At 38.0% G+C, this 25,643-nt stretch overlaps 1 protein-coding gene across 4 annotated transcripts in view; it reads right to left on the bottom strand.

Annotated features, from left to right (window-relative positions):
• TANK (TRAF family member associated NFKB activator) overlaps nt 1-25,643 on the bottom strand; it is a 100,489-nt gene that overhangs the window by 39,596 nt on the left and 35,250 nt on the right. For 3 of the 4 annotated variants that reach the window (XM_056110219.1, XM_056110217.1, XM_056110218.1), the window contains exon 3: nt 12,233-12,380. In XM_056110219.1, the coding sequence (XP_055966194.1) occupies nt 12,233-12,331 (99 nt within the window). In that variant the 5' untranslated portion in view covers nt 12,332-12,380. Of the gene's footprint in view, nt 1-12,232; nt 12,381-22,297; nt 22,397-25,643 lie in introns of those variants that run through there. The other variant, XM_056110221.1, reaches the window with a different exon arrangement.

Below are 25,643 nucleotides of genomic sequence, written 5' to 3'. Positions count from 1 at the left end.
AGGTTCAGTATGGTAGTTTTATCTAGCCTCTAAAACCATACGTTATCCCATATGCATATATTTTAGTAAACGAATAATGCTTAAAATATTAGTTGAAAAAAATGAGATCAGAAACTGTTTCAAGTTACTTAATAAAATGGTTTAAGAGCTCAAAGACTTTATAAGCTTTTTTTTTTTTTTTTTTTTTTTTGCTTCTTGGGTCACACCTGGTGATGCACAGGTGTTACTCCTGGCTGTGCACTCAGGAGTTACTCCTGGTGGTGTTCATGGAACCATATGGGATGCTGGGAGTCGAACCCGGGTCGGCCGCGTGCAAGGCAAACACCCTACCCGTTGTGCTATCTCTCCAGCCCCAAGGACTTTATAAGCTTCTTAATATTAAGCAAATCCTGCAATATATGAAAGACCGACACTCTGGAAATATAGCAGGGGAAATAGAATAGGAATGGAACACCTTCTCTGACTATTCTTCTACATAGTTACAGTATAGCAATTATAGTATTCTATAATCTAATTGTCAATTTCTCTGAATTTCTTTATGTCTATGATGACCTCTTAGGGCAGAGAATACTTTCTCTTGATATCTCTAGAACAGAGTACTTGGCATATTACTAAGAAGATCTGAAAATCTTAGCTGAATAATTCAACTAATTACTTTGTCAGAGAAATATCAGAGAAATAGATTTATTCCTCAGAAGTTCTGAGGAAATGAATAAACGGTAATGGAGCCATGGGTCAGTAGGAGAAATAAAATAAAAGGAAATAAAATTCAAGAAAATGTTTATGAATTACAGTGACAGAAGAACCTTTTAGAAAGGGAAACTTTGGGGCTGGTATGTAGCTCACTGAGACCCTGGCATCAGAGAAAACAATCCAAAACAAACCATAGAAAGGGAAGCTTATTTTTTGGTGGTGGTGAAAGGTACGGATCTTAGAAAACACATGTTTTAAAAATAGTGTACACATTTTATTTTTGGGTATGGGATCACATCCAATGCTCAGGTTTACTCCTGCCTCTGTAGTCAGGGATCATTCTTGGTGGTGCTTGGAGAACCATATGTGGTGCTGGGGATCAAACCTAAATTGGCTGCACACAGGCAAGTGCTCTACCTGTTGTACTATTTCTCTGGTCTAACAGCATATACATTTTGACCACAAGGGAGAGGGAGAGGGGTAAGGGGAGTGGGAAGGGGAGGGGAGGGAGAGAGGGGGGGAGAGAGGGACAGGGACAAGGACAGGAAGAGGAACAGGGACAGGGAGAAAGGGGGAGAGAGTTCAGAAGAATATATATATATATTTTTATTAGTGAAACACTATGAGGTACAGTTGTAGACTTACAAATTTTTGTGCTTGGGTTTCAATTACACAATGATCAGATACCCATCCCTCCACCAGTGCCCATTTTCCACCACCATGGATCCCAGTATCCCTCCCACCCCCATCACCCCCATCTCACCCTGCCTCTGTGGCAGGGAATTCCCTTTTGTTCTCTCAATCCTATTGGGTGTTGTGGTCTGCAAAAGAGGCATTGAGTGACAATTGTGTTCAATCCATAGTCCACTATCAACATTCATCTCCCATCCTGGGAGGATCCTCCAAACACCCTTTATTTGGTGCTCCCTTCTCTATCTGAGCTGCCCTTTCCCCTAGAATGCCCGGCTGGCCTCTAAGCCATGGAGTAATCCTCCCAGTACTGATCTCGGCTATTCTTGGGTATTAATCTCCTATTTTGTTACTTTATGTCCCCCAGATGAATGCGATCTTTTTATGTCTATCCCTCTCTTTCTGACTCATTTTGCTTAGCATGATACTTTCCATGTAGTACCACTTGTAAGAAAATTTCATGACTTCATCTTTTCTAGCAGCTACATAGTACTCCATTGTGTAGATGTACCAAAGTTTCTTTAACTAGTCATCCGTTCTTGGGCAATCAGGTTTTTTCCAGATTCTGGCTATTGTAAAGAGTGCTGCAATGAACAAACAAGTGCAGATGTCACTTCGACTATACATTTTTGTCTCTCTGGGATATATTCCCAGGAGTGGTATTGCTGGGTCAAATGGGAGCTCAATTTCTAATTTTTTGAGAATTGTCATACTGTTTTCCAAAAGGGCTGAACCAGTCGACATTCCCACCAACAGTGAAGGAGTTTTCCTTTCTCGCCACATCTGCACCAGCATCGGTTGCTTTTGTTAGAGAAGAATATATTTTATCAAACGAGAAATAATCATAGAATTCAGTTTATTTACTAAAATTGGAAGATATGTTTTTTCTTTTTATTACATAATTTTGATTTTTTTTTGGGGGCTGGAACGATAGCACAGCAGGTAGGGTGTTTGCCTTGCACGTGGCTGACCTGGGTTCGATTCCTCCATCCTTCTCCAAGAGCCTGGCAAGCTACCGAGAGTATCCCACCCACATGGCAGAGCTTGGCAAGCTCCCCATGGCATATTCGATATGCCAAAAAATAGTAACAACAAGTCTCACAATGGAAATGTTATTGGTACCTGCTGGAGCAAATCGATGAACAACTGAACAATGGGAGGACAGTGCTACAGTGCTACAATTACATAATTTTGTTCACTGAACACATCTGAATAAACTATCTAAAATGTCCTTTTAAAAGATCAAATTATTGTTACACTTTCACAGTATTAAAAAGGAAACAATGTAATTACAAAGCAAGTACATTCCAGCAGTATCAAAGACCTCACAAAACAGAAAAATCACTAACATCACTAACAACCACATTGAAAATGTACAACAGCAATGTCTTGTCAACACTTCTGTACAGAGCACAGACATGACAGCTAAAACAGACAGAAGAGAAGATGCTTTTGACAGCCAGTGTGTGTGAATGATTCTTTGAGTCAGATGGCAGCAACAAGTTACCAACTAGGAGATCTGCATGACAACTAACCATCCATCTGTATCAAACACCATCTGGCCAAAATGACTCTGACTTCTGTGTATTTGACACTCCTTCCAATTCCAAAGACTAGCAAAACAAGTGGTCTACCAGCATCTAAAGAGGTAAACAGGTACTTAGATACCTGTGCTATAAAGTGCTTTCTTTACTTGCACTCAAAGCGAGACTTAAAACAGTGGTAGTCAAATAAAATATAATACACATCCTATATTTATTAAAAATGATTGTCCACACAGACTCTTAACTATAAGAAAGCAAAAAGCTAACCCTATGAACTGTCCCTTTATGGAGGCAAACCATCTTCAAAATTAAGGCAGCATATTTTCTGTAATTTTGGACATACAGCTGCTCAAGCTTTCATGTGTTTCATAAATATTAAAATAGAATTCTATAAATTGATTTTTCCTTATTGCTGAAAATGAAAACTCATTTCTTATATTTTCCAAAGCACTTATATCCTAGATGGGGGTGGGGGGGCTCAGCTCAAATGTTCTTAAGTCACCTATAATCTTCTACATAGGTCAAATACTACTTTTTTTGTTCTTAAAAACTAATTTCGGGACTCTGAAAAATACTAGGTTTCCACTAAATATAAAAGAATAGGAAGTTAATAAACACTAAATGGACTAAATAAAGGTCTCATTTCAAAATCTTTCAAACTATTTCAAGGTTAACAAAGTAGATGAAAGTTTTCTAAAGGATCTGCTTGACATCCACAAATGCTATTAAAAGGGAGCCCCACAATTCATGAAGGAAGATCATTAAACATTAATTATCCTAATTCATAGCACTTTTGACTCAATCTAATTAACTGTCTCATCTTAACATGTTGGTAAATATTAACATGAATTTTAAGTTAAAAATATGAGGTTATGTAGAATTAGCAACTTAGAGATCCTAGTTTATAAAACAGAATCTGTTATGTTCTCAACAATTAAATGCTGCCCCTCCATCATTCCTTAGATACCAACACTTTTCAGGGAGATCTGTAATTTGACAGATCAGACTATTAACCCCTTTATCTACTATTAAGTGAAAATGCTGCAACTACTTTCTCAGCACTTCAACTGATAAACTATGACAAACTACTTTTATTTTATAATGTTACATTCTGGTCCTGATAAATTAACTTAGCCTCTTTGATCCTTGATTTCTCTGTCTTTAAAATAAAATATTTACTTGAAGGATTGAAGGACTGATGGTGATAACATCAGTGATATATCTGATCCCTACTTATCTCTACTCATGCTAGTTCCTTTCCTATAATTATTAGCAAGGTATCAACATGGAGTCTATAATTATAGCATGGTGAGTATACACTCATTAACTAAAGAGCTGACTGCCATAAAACACAGGTAAGGAAACTTATCAAATAAATACTCAGTACCCTGTTTGTAGTCTTTTTTCTGGTTCACTGTAATCTAAAAACTCATAAATTGGTTGAGAAATCAATGTGTCATCTCCATTGAATAAAAAAAAATTGTCTATTAAATAAATAAAAAAAACCCTAGGTTAGTATAATCAATCTGGATTCTGTAGTCAGATAAACCTAGTTTTAATAAGACTTTGCCACTTATGTGGAAAAATGAAATGATATTATGTGTTTCTTTGATTCTGTTGAGACGGAAGCAGTCATTGAAGCCCTTAGCCAATCAGGGCATTCAAGCCCAATACATCAAGATCCTCCGTGAGCTGTATTGCGGATTCACTACCAGGATCTCACCATTCTACAAGAAAGTGATCATCCATGTCAAGAGAGGGGTTTGGCAGGGTGATATCATTTCACCGAAACTCTTCAGTGCCACCCTCGAGAACATCATGCGATGACTGGAATGGGAAGGAATGGGAGTGAAGATAGATGGTCGGCAATTACACCACCTCCGCTTTGCTGATGACATTGTTTTAATAACACCAAATATCAGCCAAGCGGCATAAATGCTGGCCGACTTTGACTGTGAGTGTGGAAAGGTAGGACTACAGCTGAATCTTACGAAGACAATGTTTATGAGAAACAGCCTTGTTCCTGACTCCCCATTCGCTCTCAACGGAACGTCCATCTCCGAATGCAACAGCTATGTGTACCTAGGTCGAGAAGTCAACATGACAAATGACCTGGCACCCGAGCTGCGCAGGAGGAAGAGAGCGGCTTGGAACGCCTTCAAGAACGTTGAAGAAATAGCTAAGAGGACGAAGAACCTCCGGCTCTGGGCACATCTCTTTGATTCCACTGTTCTTCCTGCATTAACATATGCCTCAGAGACCTGGGCCCTACGCAAACAGGATGAGAACGCTATTCAGGTCTCCCAAAGAAGAATAGAAAGAGCTATGGTTGGAATATCACGTTGCACTCAAATGAGAGAAAAAATCCGGAGTTACGACCTCCGTCGACGATCAAGAATCAGGAACGCTGTCTCATTTGCCAAGGTGTCAAAAATCAGATGGGCTGGTCACGTAATGAGATTTAAAGACGACCGCTGGACTAGAGCTGTTACTGACTGGATTCCACGGGATGTCAAAAGACCGCGTGGCCGCCCACCTACCAGATGGTCAGACTTCTTCGTGAAGATCATGAACGATCGGTTTGAGGCTCTTCAGGTTCCCAGAGCGAACAGATGCCATTGGGCTACACTAGCACGTGACAGGGACAAATGGAGACGTTACTGGCACCCGCTCAAGCAAATTGAAGACTAACAGGAAGTTAAGTGTTTATAAGTGTGATTATGTGTTTCAGTTTATTTAAAAGTGGGGCTAACATGGGGTCAGAAAGAGACACATTGGCTAAAGTACCATCTTAAAGCATGAGACAAGTTTGACCCCTAGTGCCACTTGTATGTATAAGTGTGGTTCTGACAACTCTGCTGTTTTTGTCTGGCAGCTCTGCGATCTGTCATCCCCAGCACCTCAGAACTACAACTAAAGAGTACTACACTCGGCAAGCATGTGTGCAAAGACTGCAACCAAAGGAAGGAGTGTGATTCCCAGCAAACATTGCAGTTATCACATAAACTTTTGTGATCCCAGGTCAATGACATCAACAGTGGGAGAGGTAGGGAGGAAAAACAAAAAGAAAGAAATGGGGGGCTGTCTACATGTAGAGCTAGGTTGATTTATATGTAAAGTATCGGACACGTAAAATATAAGGTAACTCTCCTTATGTATTATGAAGTAATAAAAATTTAAGGGCTGAAGGAGGGTAGAAAATGCAATTGGTTCAGTATCATTTTGATCTGACATTTTAATATGCTCTAGAGTAAAAGCAAGGGCTGGAGAAATAGCCCGAAGGGCTGAGCATATGCTTTATTTATGAGGGCCTGGTTTCAATTCTTGGTACCTCCAAACACAAAGAAGTTGCCCCTGAGCACCACTGGCTGTGGCCCCGTAACTTAAGCCATTGTTACCTCCCCCACAAAAAAATTTCAGTAGGAAAAGATAAAAATAGTGATGCTATTAAAGACCAGAGGTTCTAAGTTAAGCAATTTAATGGTATCATGGCAAAAGTGCCCAAATGTAACCAATGGAAAATATGTCATAAAATTAAAAGTGAAAAACACAGCCTAGAGGCCAGGGAAAATAAATGTACTTGATCGACAGAAGAATACTAGTTAAGGGTTAATTCTCTGAAATTTAAGTGAGATACTTTAGGAAAAATGAAAGATGGGAATTCTGCACACAGCAGTTTTCAAAATTAATTATTCCCCTGAAATGATTATAGGTTAGAAAATATAGTGGATACATAGGTTTGCACTTTCAGATTAATGTGACTTCCAAGTGGCAATGAGATAGTGCTTGGGGATAGAGAGACACTGTCACAGGTATCTGAAGCCAAAGGATCGAATAGATCATTCAAGGATATATAGAATAAAAGAAGTCCTTAAAAGTCACTTAATATTTAGTGGCATTGAAGTAGAGAATAAAGCTACTGGGGAAGTGGGGCCGAAGACGGAATCAGAAAAATGAAATAAGTATCTCGAATGGTGAAGAATATCACTGAGGAAGAGACAGTGCAAGACACATGGTTAATTATTAAACAGAATGAGGTAACTTTATATATGGACTAGAAAGTCTACTGATCACTTTAGGCAAAGAAATTATAACATGAAATTTGTGATCAAGTCTATTTCAAATTTTAGTTCTACTAGCTTTGCTTAGTAGCTGTTGTGGCTGTGGGAAAGTTATTTTACCTCTCCATTTCCTTTTCTTCATTTCAAAAATGAAAATATTTCTGCACAAATTTGTATAATTCAAATTTGATAACTGTAAAGCAGTTGAACAAACATAAGTCCCAATAAATCTTAGTGATAATGATGAAGATGAAGACATTTATATTTTTTAAGTCTTTTTTAGATTAGTTTATTTCTATTTTGAAAAAAATTAAGGACCAAAACGATAGTACAGCAGGTAAGGTGTTTACCTTGCATGAAGGTACTAAGTCGACCCAGATTTGATCCCAGACATCCTGTATGGTCCCTCAAGCACTGCCAGGTGTAATTCCTTACTGCAGCCAGGAGTAAGCCCTGAGCATACCAGGTGTGGTCCCTCCCATTCCCTCCTGCCCCGAAAAAAGTCTCACATATACTGGAAGGATAAATATCAAAGCAATAACAAGAGGTTACTTCTAGAGAGTGAGGGAGAGAGTATCATCACTTTATATTATGTATACAATGAATTATTTGCATTTCCCTCCCAAAGCATGTGCAGCTTTGAGTTTTGGCCAAAAAACTTTAAAAAGTTACTCACTAATATATTTATCTCCTTTACTAACAGCTATGCTTGGATGGCTTTGCTTGACATCATGTTCTTAAATAAATCTAAGCATTCAATACAAAGTTCTCAAAAAAGAGCTTCTATATATTAAATTGCAGTAAATTAGAAGAAATCCCTTTAGAACTGGTTTGGTGAGTTTATAGAAGCAAATGAGAGATGAATAGTAATAAAGAGAATCTAGGTGGTAGCCATTCACTTTTTTGCTTGTTTTCGTGTCACACCCAGGGTGCTTAAGGGCCATTTGTGGTTCTCTGTTCAGGTTTCACTTCTAGCAGTGTTCAGACAACTAAATGTGGTGCCAGGGTTTGAATGCAGGCTGGAAAGCATGTACTCCACTCCAATGAGCTGCCTCTCTGATCCCAACAAATGTTCAGATTTTTTTTCTGGTAACAGAATTTAAAAAATTGTGTTAAAAAAATATATATAAGCATATATATATATATGAGTGTACACACACAAAGACACACATACACACATAAAATCTGCCACTTTATGTGTAAAAAATTTTTTTTAAAAATAAAAAAAAAATGGGGGCTATACATGATGGTGCACAGAAACTAGTCCTGACTGTGCTCAGGAATGACCCCTGGAAGTGATTAGGGAATGACCTGTGGAGCTGATGATCAAATGGATGGACAGCATGCAAGACAATCTATAATTCTGCAGCACTAAGTTACAACCGTACTGTTGTACAAAAACATGTAATAGTCACCAATGAATGTGAAGTGGTATCTGTGGTTTTAACTTGTATTTTAACTTGTAAGGTAAGGTAAGGTAAAGGCCCTCCCGTTGATCGTCGATTTGCTCGAGCGGGCCCAGTAACGTCTCCATTGGAGACTTTGTTGTTACTGTGTCTGGCATATCGAATACTCTCGGTAGCTTGCCGGGTTCTCCGAGAGGGGCGGAGGAATCGAACTCGGGTCGGCCATGTTGGCCGCGTGTAAGGCGATTTTAACTTGTATTGTTGGTTTTTTTGGTTTGTTCTGGGGCCACAACTAGAGCTTGAGGGCTGTTCCTGGTTCTGTGTTCTGTGTTCTAGGGTTGCTTTTAGTGGTGTTTGAAGGACTATGCAGTGCCAGGAATTGTATTTTAGTCTCCTGCACGTGAAGCATATCCTCAGCCCAGTGAGTTATCTCTCTGTTCCTTGATTTCCATTTTTCTAGTAACTGACAATGCTGACCACTTTACATGTGCTTATTGCTCATTAGTGTGAGTTTGGAAAAATGCTTATTCAAGTTCTGTCCCTATATTTACTTTTTCTTACTTTTATACTTACACACACACACACACACACACACTCCTTTTTCTCAACCTAACCAAATGCTTTTTGCCTATTTTTAAAAATAGGTTGTTTGGTTTTGTTGTTGTTAAGTTATAGGAGTGCTTTAAATAGTCTGAGAATAAATCTCAAATCAGATATGTGATTTGCAAACATTTTCTTCATCTTGGGTTACCTTTTTCACTTTGTTAATAGTGTCCCTTGATTGAAAAAAAAATCCCTTCTAATTTTATGAAATCCAATTTAATCTAATTTTTCTGATGCTTGAATGACGTACTGGTGTCATATTCGAGACATCACTTCTGAACTCACTGTTATGAATCCCCGTAAGATTTCTTCTAAGATGGGGTTAAAGGGATAGCAGATAGGTCATTTGCCTTGTATGCAGTTGACAAGGATTCAATTGCGAGCATCACATATTGTCCTCCAATCACCGCCAGAACAATTCTTGAGTGTGGAGCCAGGAGTAAACCTGAGCACCTCTGGGTGCCACCCCCAAACAAAAAAACAAAACAAAACTAGATTTCTTCTAAGAATCTATAATATTAGCTCTTGTACTTTTGATCTAATTTAAATTTTGTGTATAATGACAGGTAAGAGTGGATCCATGACCATGAAATTTTCTCCATGTACTGGTAACTTCTTTCATCAATGTTTTCTATTTTCCAGCTTATAAGACCTACTTGCTTAAGTTTATCCCTAAGTATATTAATCATTTTGATACTACAATAAATGAAACTTTCTCAATTTCCTTTTCAGACTGTTTAATATTGATATATAAACATGCAACTGATTTTTGCCTATTATTTTGTATCCTACAACTCTGTTGAAATTATTGAGTTCTAAAATCTCTTCTGGTAGAATATTTAGGGCTTTCTATAAATAAAATCATATCATCTGTTAACATAGATATCTTTACTTCTAATTTTGTTTTTAATTATTCATGCATAATTGATCCCAATACTATGTTAAACAGAGCAGCTAATACTTTTCTGTAATTTTGATTAAATAAAAATACAATATAAAATAAGCCAAAATCATCATGATCCTAATCTATTTTTTCAGCTTCTTTTTCTAGACTCCCTTGATTTTTGTTTTTTTTCGGAGTTATAAGATCACCTTAAGGTATATTTGAAAGGTTGATCCTTGATTAGTAAATGGGAAGTTAACATTTGAAAACATTTCCTACATAATAAAAATTGTGAGTGATGTGCCAGCTTGATAAAGACTGAGCCATGAAATTTATAGTGTACACCTACATTCCTTTTGAGAGTCTAGATTTACACTGAGAGAGAATACCTCTGAGTGGTAACCAGCCCCTAATTAAAACCCTGAACTCGTGTGTCCCAAATGCAATTTCCAGTACAGAAACACTGAATATAAATTACAAAATTTCTGAAGCTGGAGGGTAACTACATTATGTGTGAACCTTTGTAGGAGGAAGTCCGTATAGAAAACCTAAACATGGGTTCTCCTAAATGATACCTGATTTCTTTTTCAATTTCTCTTACCGATTGTGTCACTATAATAGATATTAGCTGTGAATTCAACTATACACAAGGCCTAGTGAGTCATTCTAGAGAATCAAAAATGTATGGTGGCAAAGAGTACTAAATAATGATACTAAATAAGTAATTCTTCATTTCAAAGTGTATATTAATAAGTTTATGCTCTTTCCTATGATAATATGGAAACAAAATATCAGAATAAAACATACAATTTTACACTGAATTAATTACTATTTTGAAAAGTTAATTATATAATTTTTCTCATTTGGTGCAGATGAGTACAAATAAACAAAACAAAAAACCTCATGATAGGGGCAAGAGAAACAGTGGAGAGATAGGCACCTATTTTGAATGTGCCTGTGGATGCAGCAATGGTTCAAATCTCTGTACCAAATATGGTCTCTGAACACAGAGCCAGGTGCAGCTGCCCCCAAACAAACAAAAACCTCACACCGTGGACTAATATTGATATGTGTATGAAAACCACTAGACTAAGGAATTTTTGCCTAAATATGTTTCTTCAATTTCTTCTGAAAGTTCTAAATAGAAACTGTATGTGTACAGAGGTAATTTTTAAAAGCCTAAAACTTCTATTATTAAAAATTTCACTGAGATAGCTTTTTACTTAGTCATTATTTATTAATAAAAACTATTATAAATTAAAAACAAATTTAGTTCGAGGATTTGAAAATTTGTATATCTACCTTCAAATAACAATGTAAAAAACTAAAAAATAAAACTAGCTAAAGAAATGTCATCTGCACTTCTATGTTCATTGCAGCACTATTCCAATAGCTAGAATCTGGAAACAACTTGAGTGCCAGAGAATAGATAGCTGGATAAAGAAAATAAGGTACATCTATACAACGAAATACTATGCAGCTGTTAGGAAAAATAAAGTCATGAAACCTGCTTATAAGTGGATGGACATGGTGAGTATCATACTGAGCAAAATGAGTCAGAAGAAAAGGGACAGATACAGAATGACTGCATTCATTTGTGGGCTATAATAAAAAAAAAAGTAGTATAAGACTAATATCCAAGACTAGGGAAAGCAAAGGTCAGCAGCTGGACTCTTGCCAAAGAGTGTCTGGAGTGAAAGGCAGTTAGGATAGAGAAGATGCCAATATGGAGAGAGAGCCTGTCATAGAGACAGGTGTGTGTGTGTGCGGGGGGGAGTGGGGGTGGGCGGAGGGAAACTGGGGACATTGGTGGTGGGAAATGTATACTGGTGAAGGGATGGATGTTGGAAAATTGTATGAATGAAATACAATCATGAACAACTTTGTAAATGTGTATCTCATATGATTCAATTAGAAAAAAATATCCAAACTAGCTGAAACAGTGGTACTATACTTTCAGGAGGTGATTTGTTGTTACTTTGTTTTGGGGCCACAATTCTCAGGTCATTCCAGGTGATGGTTGATGCTGGAGGACCAAGTAGTGTCAGGAATCAAGCCTTCTGCATGCAAAGCATGGGCTGGCTCTTGGAGCTATGTTCCTGACTAATCAGGATGTAATTTTGTATGGAAGATAACATTCTTTAGCTTTTTCTCAACATAATAATCTTAAAACAACTCCAGTGATTCTTCATATGTCACAATGTTTTTTAAAAAAGACAAAGATCTCAAATCTCATCTATTATATCAGTTTCAGTAATTAAAGTTCTCCAAGGCAATTTCTTTCAACAGCAAAGGACTCTCAAATTCCACTTATCAGAGTAAAGAAGAGCCTTCAAAATCGAAGCCACGTACCTTTTGCTGTAGTTCTCTTATTGCAGAATCTCTATCCATACATGCCTGTCGATAGGCTTCATAAGCTTTATTGAGCTGCTGACCAATGTTTTTATCCATTCCTTTCTGTTCTGTAGCATCACTATAAAGGATGGAGTAAGGTACAGGTCTGGAAAATAAAATAATTTAGTTTAACAGTTTTATAAATTTCACGTAAAAAAACTTAAGGTAAATTTTTATACAGTTTGCTTTGAATATAATGATTTATGAAGGCATAGAAGGCTTATCTGAAATTTTGCTCAAAAAGTGAAATTTTGGCTTCTGCAATTAAAAAAAAATACATCCCCATAACTTTTCAATAATGCAAAGAGCAAGCGGGGTTCCAGTTCATAAAAAGATATTTTGAAAAAAGTAATCTGTAAATACAATCTAAAAATGGAGACATCTAAAAAGGCCATTTTGTCATTTATACTTTATTATAGATATGCACAACAGGATTAGCAATGTGGGAAGAGATTTTTTTTTTAAACCAAACGGACAGCTACTCCCACTTACAAGGAGAATTCTTGCTACACAGAAATTAGAGCAAAATTAAACAGATAATAAATGTTTGTGGCTAGAGTTCACACTGTTGTTATCACAGAGCAATTAAAATGTGTGAAAATGCTCTTATTTTAGCACAAAATCTAGGGAGAGCTGCTGTTGGATCGTACATTAAAAAAGTCCTAACCCCCTCTCTTATTAGTGTTCCAACCTCCCTGCTGTTTCCAAACTACAGGTGATTTATTCAGTGGAGATAATTTGGTTTATCATCTCAATTTGCATAACATCTCTAACCACATTCCTTGGCTCTGAGTCCAGGGTCATCTAATGATTCTGATTCTTCCTGTCCAGCTGTAAAATCATACCACAGAACCTTTCTCTTAATTCTCTAAAAGGCACAGAACAATGTTCGCAGACATAAGTCACAGAAGGATTTTACAATGTACCAAATTATTTCACTTCTTTATGACTAAAACATGATAATCTAGTCATTAATCTTACATAATATCTTTCATTTGATCTTAGATACACAGTGCTCTTTTGGGGGCAATTTTAATTAAGAAAATTAACACAATGAAGTTCAAAGTAAATCAGTGGTTTTAAAATGTTTTGTTTCTTTGTTTTAAGGCCACACCCTGCTGTGCTCAAGGCTTACTCCTGGCAGGGCTCAGAAGACCATATGTGGTGGGACTGAACTCCGATGTTCGCAAGGCAAGTTGCTTTCCACGGCACTCTCTCTCCAGTCCCAATATATTCAGTGTTTTTGTTTTATTCACAAAAGGGATTAGATGAAACTAAAAAGATTCTGCACAGTAAAAGAAACTATTTAAAATGAAGACTTCTTGGGGCCAGAGAACAGCCCAACAAACTGGAGTACATGATTTGCATGCAGGAGGCCAGGGTTCTTTCCCTAATACCGCAAGGAGTAATACCTGAGCACTGAGCTAAAAGTAGTCTTTGAGTACCAATTTGTGTCAACTTGTGGCATCCCTCCTGTTCCTCTCCCACCCCTATACACACACACACACACAAAGAAGAAGACATTCTACTGAAAGGAAAGAAATATATTTGTATATCACTGCTATAGGGCGTTTGACTTACAAGCGGCCAACATGGCCGACCCAAGTTCGATTCCTCCGCCCCTCTCAGAGAGCCTGGCAAGCTACCGAGAGTATTTTGCCTGCACGGCAGAGTCTGGCAAGCTACCCGTGACGTATTCGATATGCCAAACACAGTAACAACAAGTCTCATGATGGAGACGTTACTGGGCCCGCTCGAGCAAATCGATGAACAACGGGAGGACCGTGACCGTGACCATGACAGTCAACAAGGAGCTAATATTCAAGACCTATAAATAACTCACTCACAAAAGTCAACAACAAAAACAACCTACTGAAAATGTGGAAGAACACTTCCATAAAGACATAAATAGTTAACAGACATCTGAAAAAAATGCTCATTATTACTTTTCTTTTTATTTCCTGAAAATACATACCAAAACTACAATGAGCTATCTCCCTAGACCTGTAAGAATGGCATGCAGTAAGAAAGCCTGAAGCAAGTATTGGTAAGGGTATGGAAAAAAGGAAACCCTTGTACACTCTGGAAGGAAGATAAATTAGTCTTTTCTCTATAAAAACAACATGTAGATTTACCAAAATATTGGGCTGGAGCAATAGCGCAGTGGGTAGGGCGTTTGCCTTGCATGCAGCCAACATGGCCAACCCGAGTTCAATTCCTCCGCCCCTCTCGGAGAGCCCAGCAAGCTACCGAGAGTATCTCGCCCACAGGGCAAAGCCTGGCAAGCTACCCGTGACTTATTCATATGCCAAACACAGTAACAAGTCTTACAATGTTACTGGGCCTGCTCAAGAAAATCAATGAACAAAGGGAGGACCGTGTACTGTGTTACCAAAATATTGAAAATAGCTCTCGGGTTGGAGCGATAGTACAGTGGGTAGGGCATTTGCCTTGCACGTGATGGACCCAGGTTCGATTCCCAGCATTCCATATGGTCCCCCCAAGCATCGCCAGGAGGAATTCCTTAGTGCAAAGCCAGGAGTAACCCCTGTGCATGGCCGGGTATGAGTCCAAAGCCAAAAAGCCAATCAAACAAAACAAACAAAAACACCCCTGAAAATAGGTCTAATAGATGATCTAGTAATTTTACTCCTATCCTATTTGAAGACTAGAAAAACACTAATCTGAAATTGCCATCTGCAAAATGAGAATGTAACTGGAAAGGGTATGCAAAGTGAAGAAAAGAGGAAAGACAAATACAAGATGAATTCATTCATAAGTGGTATGTAAAGAATCCAAGGGAACAGAGAATGTCAAACAAAACCAGTTTTAGAATCTGACTGCAGAACCAGAGCACTCAAGAGGAAGAAGTGAGGGGGCTCAAACAAAGGTGAGAGATTCTAGGAATGTTGAGGAAGGACAATGGAATTTTAGTGCAGGGTCACTGTCACTTAACTGTCCTGTTGTTCATTGATTTGCTTGAGCAGACCCAGTAACGTCTCCATTGTGACAATTGTTAGTGTTTGGCATATTGAATATGTCACGGGTAGCTTGCCAGGCTTTACCGTGTGGACAAGATACTCTTGGTAGCTTGCCAGGCTCTCCAAGAGGGGCGGAGGAATCGAACTCGGGTCGGCAATGTTGGACACTTGCAAGGCAAATGCCTACCCACTGTGCTATCGCTCTAGCCCTTAGTGGAGGGTATGGGGTGGTAACACACATCTAGAAAGATGTAGAACTATACCCTCAAAACACATAGTCCTGTAGACCCATAATACTTTAATTTAAAAAAAAATTAGCTATTCTAATAGGTGTGAAGTAGCATCTCACTACTTTTGAGCTGTATATTCCTAATGACTAATCACTGTGAACTTCCTTCCAGTACTTATTGCTCTGTTATATATCTTCTTTGAAGAAACATCTTGATCACTTGACTTCCCGTTAATCGTCGATTTGCTAGAGCGGGCGCCAGTCCATTTGTCCCTGTTGCGTGCTAGTGTAGCCCAATGGCATCTGTTCGCTCTAGGAACACGAAGAGCCTCAAACCGATCATTCAAGATCCTGATGAAGAAGTCTGACTATCTGGTAGGTGGGCGGCCACACGGCCTTTTGACATCCCGTGGAATCCAGTCGATAACGGCTCTAGTCCAACGGTCGCCTTTAAATCTCATTACATGACCAGCCCATCTGATTCTTGACACCTTGGCAAACGAGACAGCGTCCCTGATTCTTGATCATCGACGGAGGTCGGAACTCCAGATTCTTTCTCTCATTTGAGTAAAACGTGATATTCCAAGCATAGCTCTTTCAATTCCTCTTTGGGAGACCTGAATAGCGTTCTCATCCTGTTTGCGTAGGGCCCAGGTCTCTGAGGCATATGTTGATGCAGGAAGAACAGTGGAATCAAAGAGATGTGCCCGGACCCAGAGGTTCTTTGTCCTCTTAGCTATTTCTTCGATGCTCTTGAAGGCGTACCAAGCTGCTCTCTTCCTCCTGCGCAGCTCGGGTGCCAGGTCATTTGTCATGTTGACTTCTCGACCCAGGTACACAAAGCTATTGCATTCGGAGATGGTGGTTCCGTTGAGAGCGAAAGGGGTGTCAGGAACAAGGCTGTTTCTCATAAACATTGTCTTCGTAAGATTCAGCTGTAGGTATGAAAGGTCCGACCTTTCCATACTCACGGTTGAAGTCGGCCAGCATTTGTGCCGCTTGGCTAATGTTTGGTGTTATTAAAACAATGTCACCAGCAAAGCAGAGGTGGTGTAGTTGCCGACCGTCTATCTTCACTCCCATTCCTTCCCATTCCAGTCGTCGCATGATGTTCTCGAGGGTGGCACCGAAGAGTTTTGGTGAAATGGTATCACCCTGCCGAACCCCTCTCTTGACATGGATGATCACTTCTTTGTAGAATGGTGAGATCCTGGTAGTGAATCCCTAATACAGCTCATGGAGAATCTTGATGTATTGCGCTTGAATGCCCTGATTGGCTAGGGCTTCAATGACTGCTTTCGTCTCAACAGAATCAAAGGCCTTCTTTAAATCAATGGACATTAGACAGAGAGGCATCTTGAACTCCCGAGAAACCTCAATGAGCTTGGTTATCGTGTGGATATGGTCGATGGTGCTGAATCCTTTGCGGAACCCAGCTTGTTCGCATGGTTGTCTACTTACTTAAATTCTTCTTCTTTTTAATGAGTTTCTTTATATTGTTTATTATCTTTAATTATAGAAAACTAGACTTTAAACAGATATACAATTTGCAATGTCTTTTATCATTTATTTCCTTTACAATGTTCTCTGACATACATAAGTTTTTTTAATTTTGATATAATTCAAGTTATTTTTCTTCTGTTCTTTGCACTTTTGGAAAAAATCAGTGCCAATCCAAAGTTAAGTAGGTTGTCATCAATGTCTCCATTTAAGAATTTAACCAGGGGCTGGAGAGCTAGTTCAGGGCATTTGCCTTGAACACAGCAAAACCCCAGCCATGCCAGTAGTGATCTCTGAGCACACAGCTAGGGGTTAGTCCTTAGCATAGCTGGGTGTGGCCTCCAAAATAAACAAAAAAAATTAATCATTTGGTTATGTGATTTATACTGCATTAATATGTAGTATGAGGTGACAATGAGTCCAGATTCTTTATTTCACCACATTTATCAGTTGTTCCACATCATCTGTTAGAAAGAGCAGTATTACTTCTGCACTAAATGGCTTTTGCACAATGTTGAAAATCAGCAGACCATCCAATATTCTTTTAAATAAAAGGTAAAGGTAAAGGCCCTCCCGTTGATCATCGATTTGCTCGAGCGGGCCCAGTAATGTCTCCATTGTTGTTACTGTGTCTGGCATATCGAATACGTCATGGGGAGCTTGCCAGACTCTGCTGTGCGGGCGAGATACTCTTGGTAGCTTGCCGGGCTCTCCGAGAGGGGCGGAGGAATCGAACTCGGGTCAGCCATGTTGGCTGCGTGCAAGGCAAACGCCCTACCACTGTGCTATCGCTCCAGCCCTATTCTTTTAAATATCTAGGTAATATTTTTAAATATTTTAAATATTTAAATATTTTATTTATTTAAATATTTTAAATATCTAGGTAATATTTCAATCCCATTAAACCTTTCATTTTTGACATAAAATTTACTAACTCATTTTCCAGGCTTAAAATTTTTTTAAAGGTTTTATGAAAGGAATGACAGTGTCATATTTTTTTACTACTACCCTCAAAGATGGAAAAGATGAAATGCTATTAGGATAATTAATACATTGCAATGATTCCTGAAAGCCATGCACACTAAAGAAACAAGTAATTAATGTTAATACCAACTATTACTTTCATATTTTAGACAAGATATTCATAGGTTTAAGACATAAAAAATATACAAGATTAGATATATATTTACTTGTATTTGGACCACACTCAGTGGGGCTGACTCTTGGAATCCTGTGCTGTGTAAATTCTGTACAGTTTAAATAACTGTTTCATGACAAGCTGTCATATAAAACATACATGTACCTATAATGTACTAAACATACCTACAGTGTACAATCTGGGACAATAAAGAATCTGGGAAATCAGCTTAGTTCTATCACCCCCTTGACGTTAATTCAGGACCACTAAATCTTTTTGGGACCAAGCTGCTTCCTCTCCAATATAAAAAAGGGAAATATGAACTTGAATTTCTAATTCCTTTGTGCTAAAGTCCTTAAGTCTATCAGTCTAAAAAATGCATGTCTGTTCCATCAAGAAGGTGCATTCTTGTTTTTAAAAATGTAAATGTGTGCTAAAAATAGCCGCATCATATGCAAGTAAATCATGTGGAGCCTTCACTTCAGGTCCTTGAATTAGATCACACAAATGTCACTAAAAGGAGTTACTGAGTAAATGCCACATGGATGCATCCCATTTCCTGAAATAATAAGAATGAATGCTGGCAAGATATGATTAAGGTCAATATAACTTAATAAACGATGCACTTAATTCCTATCACAACCAAGAAGAAAATTGGGTGTTATATCAGTGACACTGACCAGAAAAAAAGGAAACTGTCTCTGGGACACCAAGCTAATTAAATTGGACAGATTTCAAATATTAACACCCTGAACTTTAAAGCCACTTGTTCCTCTATTTTTTTTTTGAGCATTTGTTAAGTGTAAAATTAATTTCACAATTTAAGAGGCAGCCACATTTCAATTACATTTTGGTACGCCTTCTGCAAAACTTGCCAGGCTCCAGGGAAATATATTTATAGCAAACATGCTCAAATCCACATGTAATGGCGACTCATAGCTCAAACCGAGGATATACAAGCTAGAGGAATCACCACCTTGGAAACACGCTTCTAGTCATAGATTCACTCTTTTACATGTATTTTTAGAAAAGCTGGTTTGCTTCTATTATGCAGGGAAAAGATAAAGCCACCAATGCCCAAGAAGGTAGCCAAGATAATAGAATGCAAGGTTACCCCTGCTGTCCCACAGCAATCCTCCAGAAAGTAGTTATCTGAAGCCGCAACCCCATCTCTGTCCCTCTGTGGGTTTTCATGCCCCACCCTCCTCCAAATAGTCCTGCCTAAAGAAAAACAGAGAGCAGCAAATTTCTGTCCCAACTCTGGGATCCAGTATTTGTAAACTGTGTTACCCACAAAGAAGGAAGTCCCAAAGAGTATTGGTAGGTAGAAGTTGCTTTTTCTTTTAGTAGCCCCTTGACTCAGTAATAAAACTATCCAAGGGAGGAGATGCAGTCTGGTCAAGAGAGAATTTTACCTTCCCTTGGTTAACATTCCCAGCTAAAATGATTTTGTCAACGGACTAACTTTTGATATCTATTAACATTCATTAATATTAACTCAAATAGAAAAAAAAACCACCTCAACTTGCTTACTATGAGTAAGGCATTGTAGGGTAAGGGTGGAGCAAAAAAATTTCAGAGGTAGTACCACTATAGAATTATGTTTCTTTTACAAAGATTTTTTTCCCACCAATTTTTCATTTATTATTTATATATCCATCTGTGACTAGGCTACGAGGGCTTAAATAATTTTTCTATAGTTACCTAAGACTAAATCTTTTAAATTCTTAGTTGAAGAATGTTTCCTTAAAACCAACAGCAAAAGTAACTTCCCAGGGTTCCATAATACTATATTTAGTGAAATAAAATATTTACCAAGTATCAATTATGAGCAAAGCCTGTGCAATAGCACAACAAAAATAGGATAAAATATACAACGGCTTTATATAATTAAAAAAATAGGGGTCACATCTCTTTATGAGGCTTGAAAGATTTGAAAGGATATGGCATATGAACTGGGTTCTGAAGTATGGGCAGATATCTTAATCCTTTTATTTCATTAACAAATAGCAGTTACTCCAACACATTTTTTTGTTTGACTTATTTTTCTGGCTACATATGGCAGTGAGCAGGGCTTACTCCTGACTATTTGCTCAAGAATCAACCTTCTTGGCAGGGCTCAGGGAACAATATGTGGTGCCTAGAACAAAACCACATTGGGTGCAGGCAAGGCAAGTACAACTAAACCACCGTAGTATCTCTCTAGCTCCTCTAAAACATGGTTTTGATAACTATAAAGATATATTTAGTGTTAAATAATGTCTACTCCTCATTAAAACAGACCAAGTTTAGTCACATATTATGTTTTATTCAGTTTGATTTTCCCGATTTATACAACTCTGCAAACCTGAGATAATTCTTAAATACCGTATGTCAGAAACTTAATGATTAGTCCAATGCTTTTCTCATAATAGTTTAACAGAAGAAGGGGTAGATCTGAAATAAAGGTTAAGTCCAGAATTGTTTCTGGATGTCAGTTTTCCTTGCTTTCAAAATGAAGGGATTAAATGACATCATTGCCTTTAACTTTATAGATTAGAAGCTTTTGCTTACCAAGTATGGTGATTTTCCTTCATAAATCTTTAGATTTAAAAGTATTTTGTTTTATACTATTACAAACTATACCTTCATTAAGGGCTGGAGTGATAGCACAGCGGGTAGGGCGCTTGCCTTACAAGCAGCCAACATGGCCTACCCGAGTTCCATTCCTCCACCCCTCTCGGAGAGTCCAGCAAGCTACCAACAGTACCTTGCCCTCACAGCAAAGCCTGGCAAGCTACCCGTGACGTATTCGATATGCCAAAACACAGTAACAATTGTCACAATGGAGACGTTACTGGGCCTGCTCAAGCAAACTGATGAACAACAGGAGGACAGTGACCTTCATTAAAAGCAGATAAGTGGCATCTCATTTCAAGATGGTGATAAGCAGTAGTCGTCATACAGGCTATCATAGGAGTAAAATGATATTGTGATATATGAAATGATAATGTGAGCTAATATTGTAAAAACTACTAATTCTATTTATTCAATAACATTTATATATTCTTTCCTAATCCTTTTTTTTTCTTTTTGGGTCACAACCGATGATGCCTAGGAGTTACTTCTGGTTTTACACTCAGGAATTACTCCTGGTGGTGCTTGGGGGACCATATGGGATGCTGGGAATCGAACCCGGGTCAGCCACATGCAAGGCAAATGCTTTACCCGCTGTACTATTGCTCCAGCACTCTCTCCTAATTCTTTACTAGCTGGAATGAAAAAAAGAGAGGCTTTGAATTTCAGATCAAGGTGTGCAATTTTCTATTAGCTTTTTTGAGTATTTGTTTTCTTATCACATATATTTTTGTAGGATTACTGTGATGATTAAATAAGACCACATATAAAGCATATGTTATTTCTTCTTCAATACATTTTCTTCAATTACAGCATTTCCAATTTTTGGCTGCTGTGGTCAAATAACTCTGTTCTGGTGGTTGGCAAGTAAGTATAATTTCCAAGAGCTTGTCTCATCTTTTTCCCTTTTACAGCTGGATGGAACACTGTGATGGTGAGTCACATAACACTGTGGGAAGATGGCAACACTTACAAAAATTTTTTTTTTAAAAAAAGCACTTTTATTTTTAGTTTATTTTCTATTTGTTTTGGGGCCACACCCTGTGATACACTCAGTAATTGCTTCTGGTGGTGCTCAGGAGACCATATGGGATGCCAGGATTGAACTTGGTTTGGCTACATGCAAGGCAAATGCCCCCTATGCTGTGCTATAGTTCCAGCCAAATGTCAACACTTTTGAGGTGGCAGAACAAGCTTGAAGACTTACTCCTTGACATAGTGGGTCTGCTGGATAAGTCCTAAACATGTTTTATTTCGAGCTGTAATAAGTGAAAGAAATACACTTTATTTTGCTAATGGCACTGCCTCTAAATGAGCAGCTGACTGTACAATATGCAAAAATGGCTTACCACCGAATGCACAGTAGGTACTCCTTTTCTTTTTTTTTTTCCCCATGGTTCAGAGCCAAAGTTACAGTCCTTGTCTTTTTCACTAATTAGAGCTTATTAAGTTGGTAAGGCAAACACACGATTAAACATACTAGCAGATCAATTATTAATGTGTATAAAAGATATAAATATTTCTTAATTGGGGTTTGGATAGCACTTGTAGGAACTCACCCAGTGGTTTATTAATGATGGGTGTATTTCATTGCATGTAACTTTAAAAGAAGAAAAAGAGAGGCTGGAGAGATTGTTCAAACTGGAGCTCATTTCTTGACACCTCCAAGTACCACTGAGAGCAATCTCCCAAACAACCACCAAGTGTGATCCAAAAATCTAAAGAAAAAGAAAATGTTAAATAAAAGGATTCAAGCAAGATAGAGACTCTGTAAAAGAACAGACATAAGAGGACTTGTGGAGATTTCAGAGGACTTGACACTTAAACTGGGCATGAAAATGAGAAGAATTTCAGTAAGCAAAAAACAAAGGAGGAACATTCACTCTGAAAGAGCAAAGGCACTTACAAGTCACTACAATAGTTCATTTAAAGACAAGAGGTGAGTATTTATGGAAGCATTATGATGTGCAGACAGGATAAGGGTGCCAAGAATTTATTGATTAATTGCAGGGGTGGAGGACACACACGTGGTGGTGTTCAGGGATCACTCCTGTCTCAGCCACTTTGTATTTATGCTGCATTACAAAAACTCTAAGGAAATTCATATAGGTCCTAGCTTTCTAAACTGTGTGTTGTGACCCTATATTGAGTCATTTAACAAGTGGGGGTTGTAAAAATCTCTTAAGAATTTTTTCTAAAATGAGTTTAATTATGACTGTAAATGTAGTATTTGCATACTGATTCTATGTACCTCTACATACAGGAACATTTAAAAATTCCTTTGGTTCATGACTACAAAAAATTTAAGAAGCCTTAAAAGTTTAATAAGCTCTAACTAGTGGAAAATACAAGGACAGTAACTTTGGCCTTAACCTCTGCACTATCTCTCTGGCCTCTGAATGTGTTTTCTCTTAAGTCTCTCTGATCTGCTCTACCAAGTTATGACAAAACAGAACTACTAACAATTTTAAGAGTGGGACTGGTTGCACCTATCTTCTGGTCTTAACCAGAAACCTTTTGGAAAAACATTTTCTTCTTTCTTTTTTCTTTTTTGGGTCACACCCGACATTGCACAGGGGTTACTCCTGGTTCAAGCACTCAGGAATTACTCCTGGTGGTGCTCAGGGGACCCTATGGGATGCTGGGACTTGAACCTGGGTTGGCCGCGTGCAAGGCAAACGCCATACCAGCTGTGCCATCACTCCAGCCCCTGAAAAAAACATTTTCACAGTAATCTTAAAAAGGTTGCCCCCTCATAAGAAGGCAGAAACATAAGATATGTCATAGGCAGCACAAGATTCAAAAAGGTCAATGTTGTCTTGTTAAAAAGTACTTAGAATTTCTTTATCTGCCCACCCCAGACCTCAACTGCAGCAACTCTTATGCTATTAGAAAAAATCATCATGAAAAAGCAGAGCTCAAGAGAATGAAACTTTAGGAGACAGGGAACCTTTTTACAAAAAGATATGTTTTCTCTTTAGATTGAAGTTTAAATTGTTAAGCAGTCATTTAGCCTTGAAAATATTATCAACGATACATGGGAGTAGGCAATAGCCTACATAATTATAAAGCTATACTCTGCTCTTTATCATTGGCACAAGACTCTGCAGCTCTTCATAGCCCTACTTTTAATTTCCCCAAGGACACCTACAGGCTGTTGGGCAAATGTTTACAAGTTACAACATGTTTTATTAAAAGTATCTGTGAGAACTCCAATGAGAAAATAAATAATGCTTTAAATTTCCAAATCTCCATTTCCAGTCATTCCCAAGATGTTTAGGGTGTAACTTTAAAAGTGTAACACAATAAAAGATAAAAGTTTATTTTTACAACAAGCCACATATACTCAGTCATCCAACTGTTGAATAATCCTGAAGACAGGAGCCCCAATTCGTTGGGTATTTCCTGACAAATCAACCTCTTAAACCTACAACTGTGCCAAATTTATCCAAGTTTTTTGGGTTTTTTTAGGAGTATAGGAGATATTTTTCAATGGCAAATGCTTAAAAATGGGAAATCCTAATGCTTTTGCCATCCTACTGTGAGAAAGCAAGAGTTTTAATAAGTATATATTAATAAATTAATATTTTTAAATTTAATGTTTCCTTTTTGCTTCTAAAGAGATGCTATAAAATAAAAATTCCAAATTTAATTTTCAGCTGTGTAAAATGTCTATTAGAACAACTTGTAGATTAAATAAAAATGTAAAAGACTCGCCAACCAAAGATAAAATGTTGACTTCAGAATACACACTTGGAAGGCTAGAGAGATAGTAAAGTGGATAAGGTGCTTGCCTTGTACATGGCTGACCTGACCGGAGTTCAATCCCTGGTGCTCATGATCCCCTGAGCACCTTCAGGATTGATCCCTGAGCACACCAGGAAACCAAAAAAACTGAAACACACACACACACACACACACACACACACACACACCCCAAAACCAAAACTCAAAATCAGAATACAGGGCAAGCAGATATTTAAGAAAAAATAATTATTTAACCTGTTGATTTCAATTCCCTAAACTGCACCAGTTTAGAATGTTTTGGGTTCAGCATGATATAGGACATGGGATCCCATCATGTACAATATAATCAATCTGTATGATTAAAAAATAGCGAGCCTATCCTGGAATTTCTGGATCATAATTTTATGTAGGGAAGGGGAAATGTATGGAGAGAGACTAATTTAGAATCATTGCCAGAGGCAGTCAAATCATAACTGGGAAAGCATTATTCTAAACACATAACAGAAATAAACACCAAGGCAGGGATACAGGTATAGTAGACTTGACCCTACGTGAACCTATTTTTTGTATTGTGCAGGAAGAAATTTACAAAAATTGAAAACAAATATAGTAGCTGCTATTTTAAGATGTTCCTAAAAAAAAAAAAGGAGTGGATATGGGGGGGAGGGAAAACGGTATAGTTCAAGTGGCAGATATATGTCTTGCATGTGTGAAACCTGAGCTCTATCCCCAGGTCTCCATGGTATTCCAGAACTGCAGATGTGGCTTTAGCAACCAAGTTCCTCACTGCCCCCCCACACACCATCACACCCCCTTTTTCAGTGAAAAAGGTACTCTAAAATACTCTAGACATTCCAAAGCAATAGCCTTCTATGGACCTTTGTTTCATGAAATGTTCTCATGATTATCATGACTGATTAAGTATATATGACAAGTATTTTCTCTGTTAACAAAAGAAACTACACTGAAGGTATTTTACGGAAGTTTACACTACAAGAGAAATCTGAATGTGACCACAACTCTTCTCCCACCAAGCAGCAACAACCCTTTTAACTCTGACACTCTCTTTACCAACAGCCTAAGCATCATAATTCAGCTTAAATTCTCAGTCAACAGTGAACTGAGAAAAGACATAGACTTCACTGACAAGTATGCAAA

The sequence above is a fragment of the Sorex fumeus genome, unplaced genomic scaffold (genome assembly GCF_029834395.1).
Source record: "Sorex fumeus unplaced genomic scaffold, SorFum_2.1 ptg000009l, whole genome shotgun sequence".
NCBI classification, from domain to species: domain Eukaryota; kingdom Metazoa; phylum Chordata; class Mammalia; order Eulipotyphla; family Soricidae; genus Sorex; species Sorex fumeus.
The sequence above is the reverse complement of the archived record's forward strand: the minus strand, read 5'-3'. Positions and strand labels throughout refer to the sequence as shown.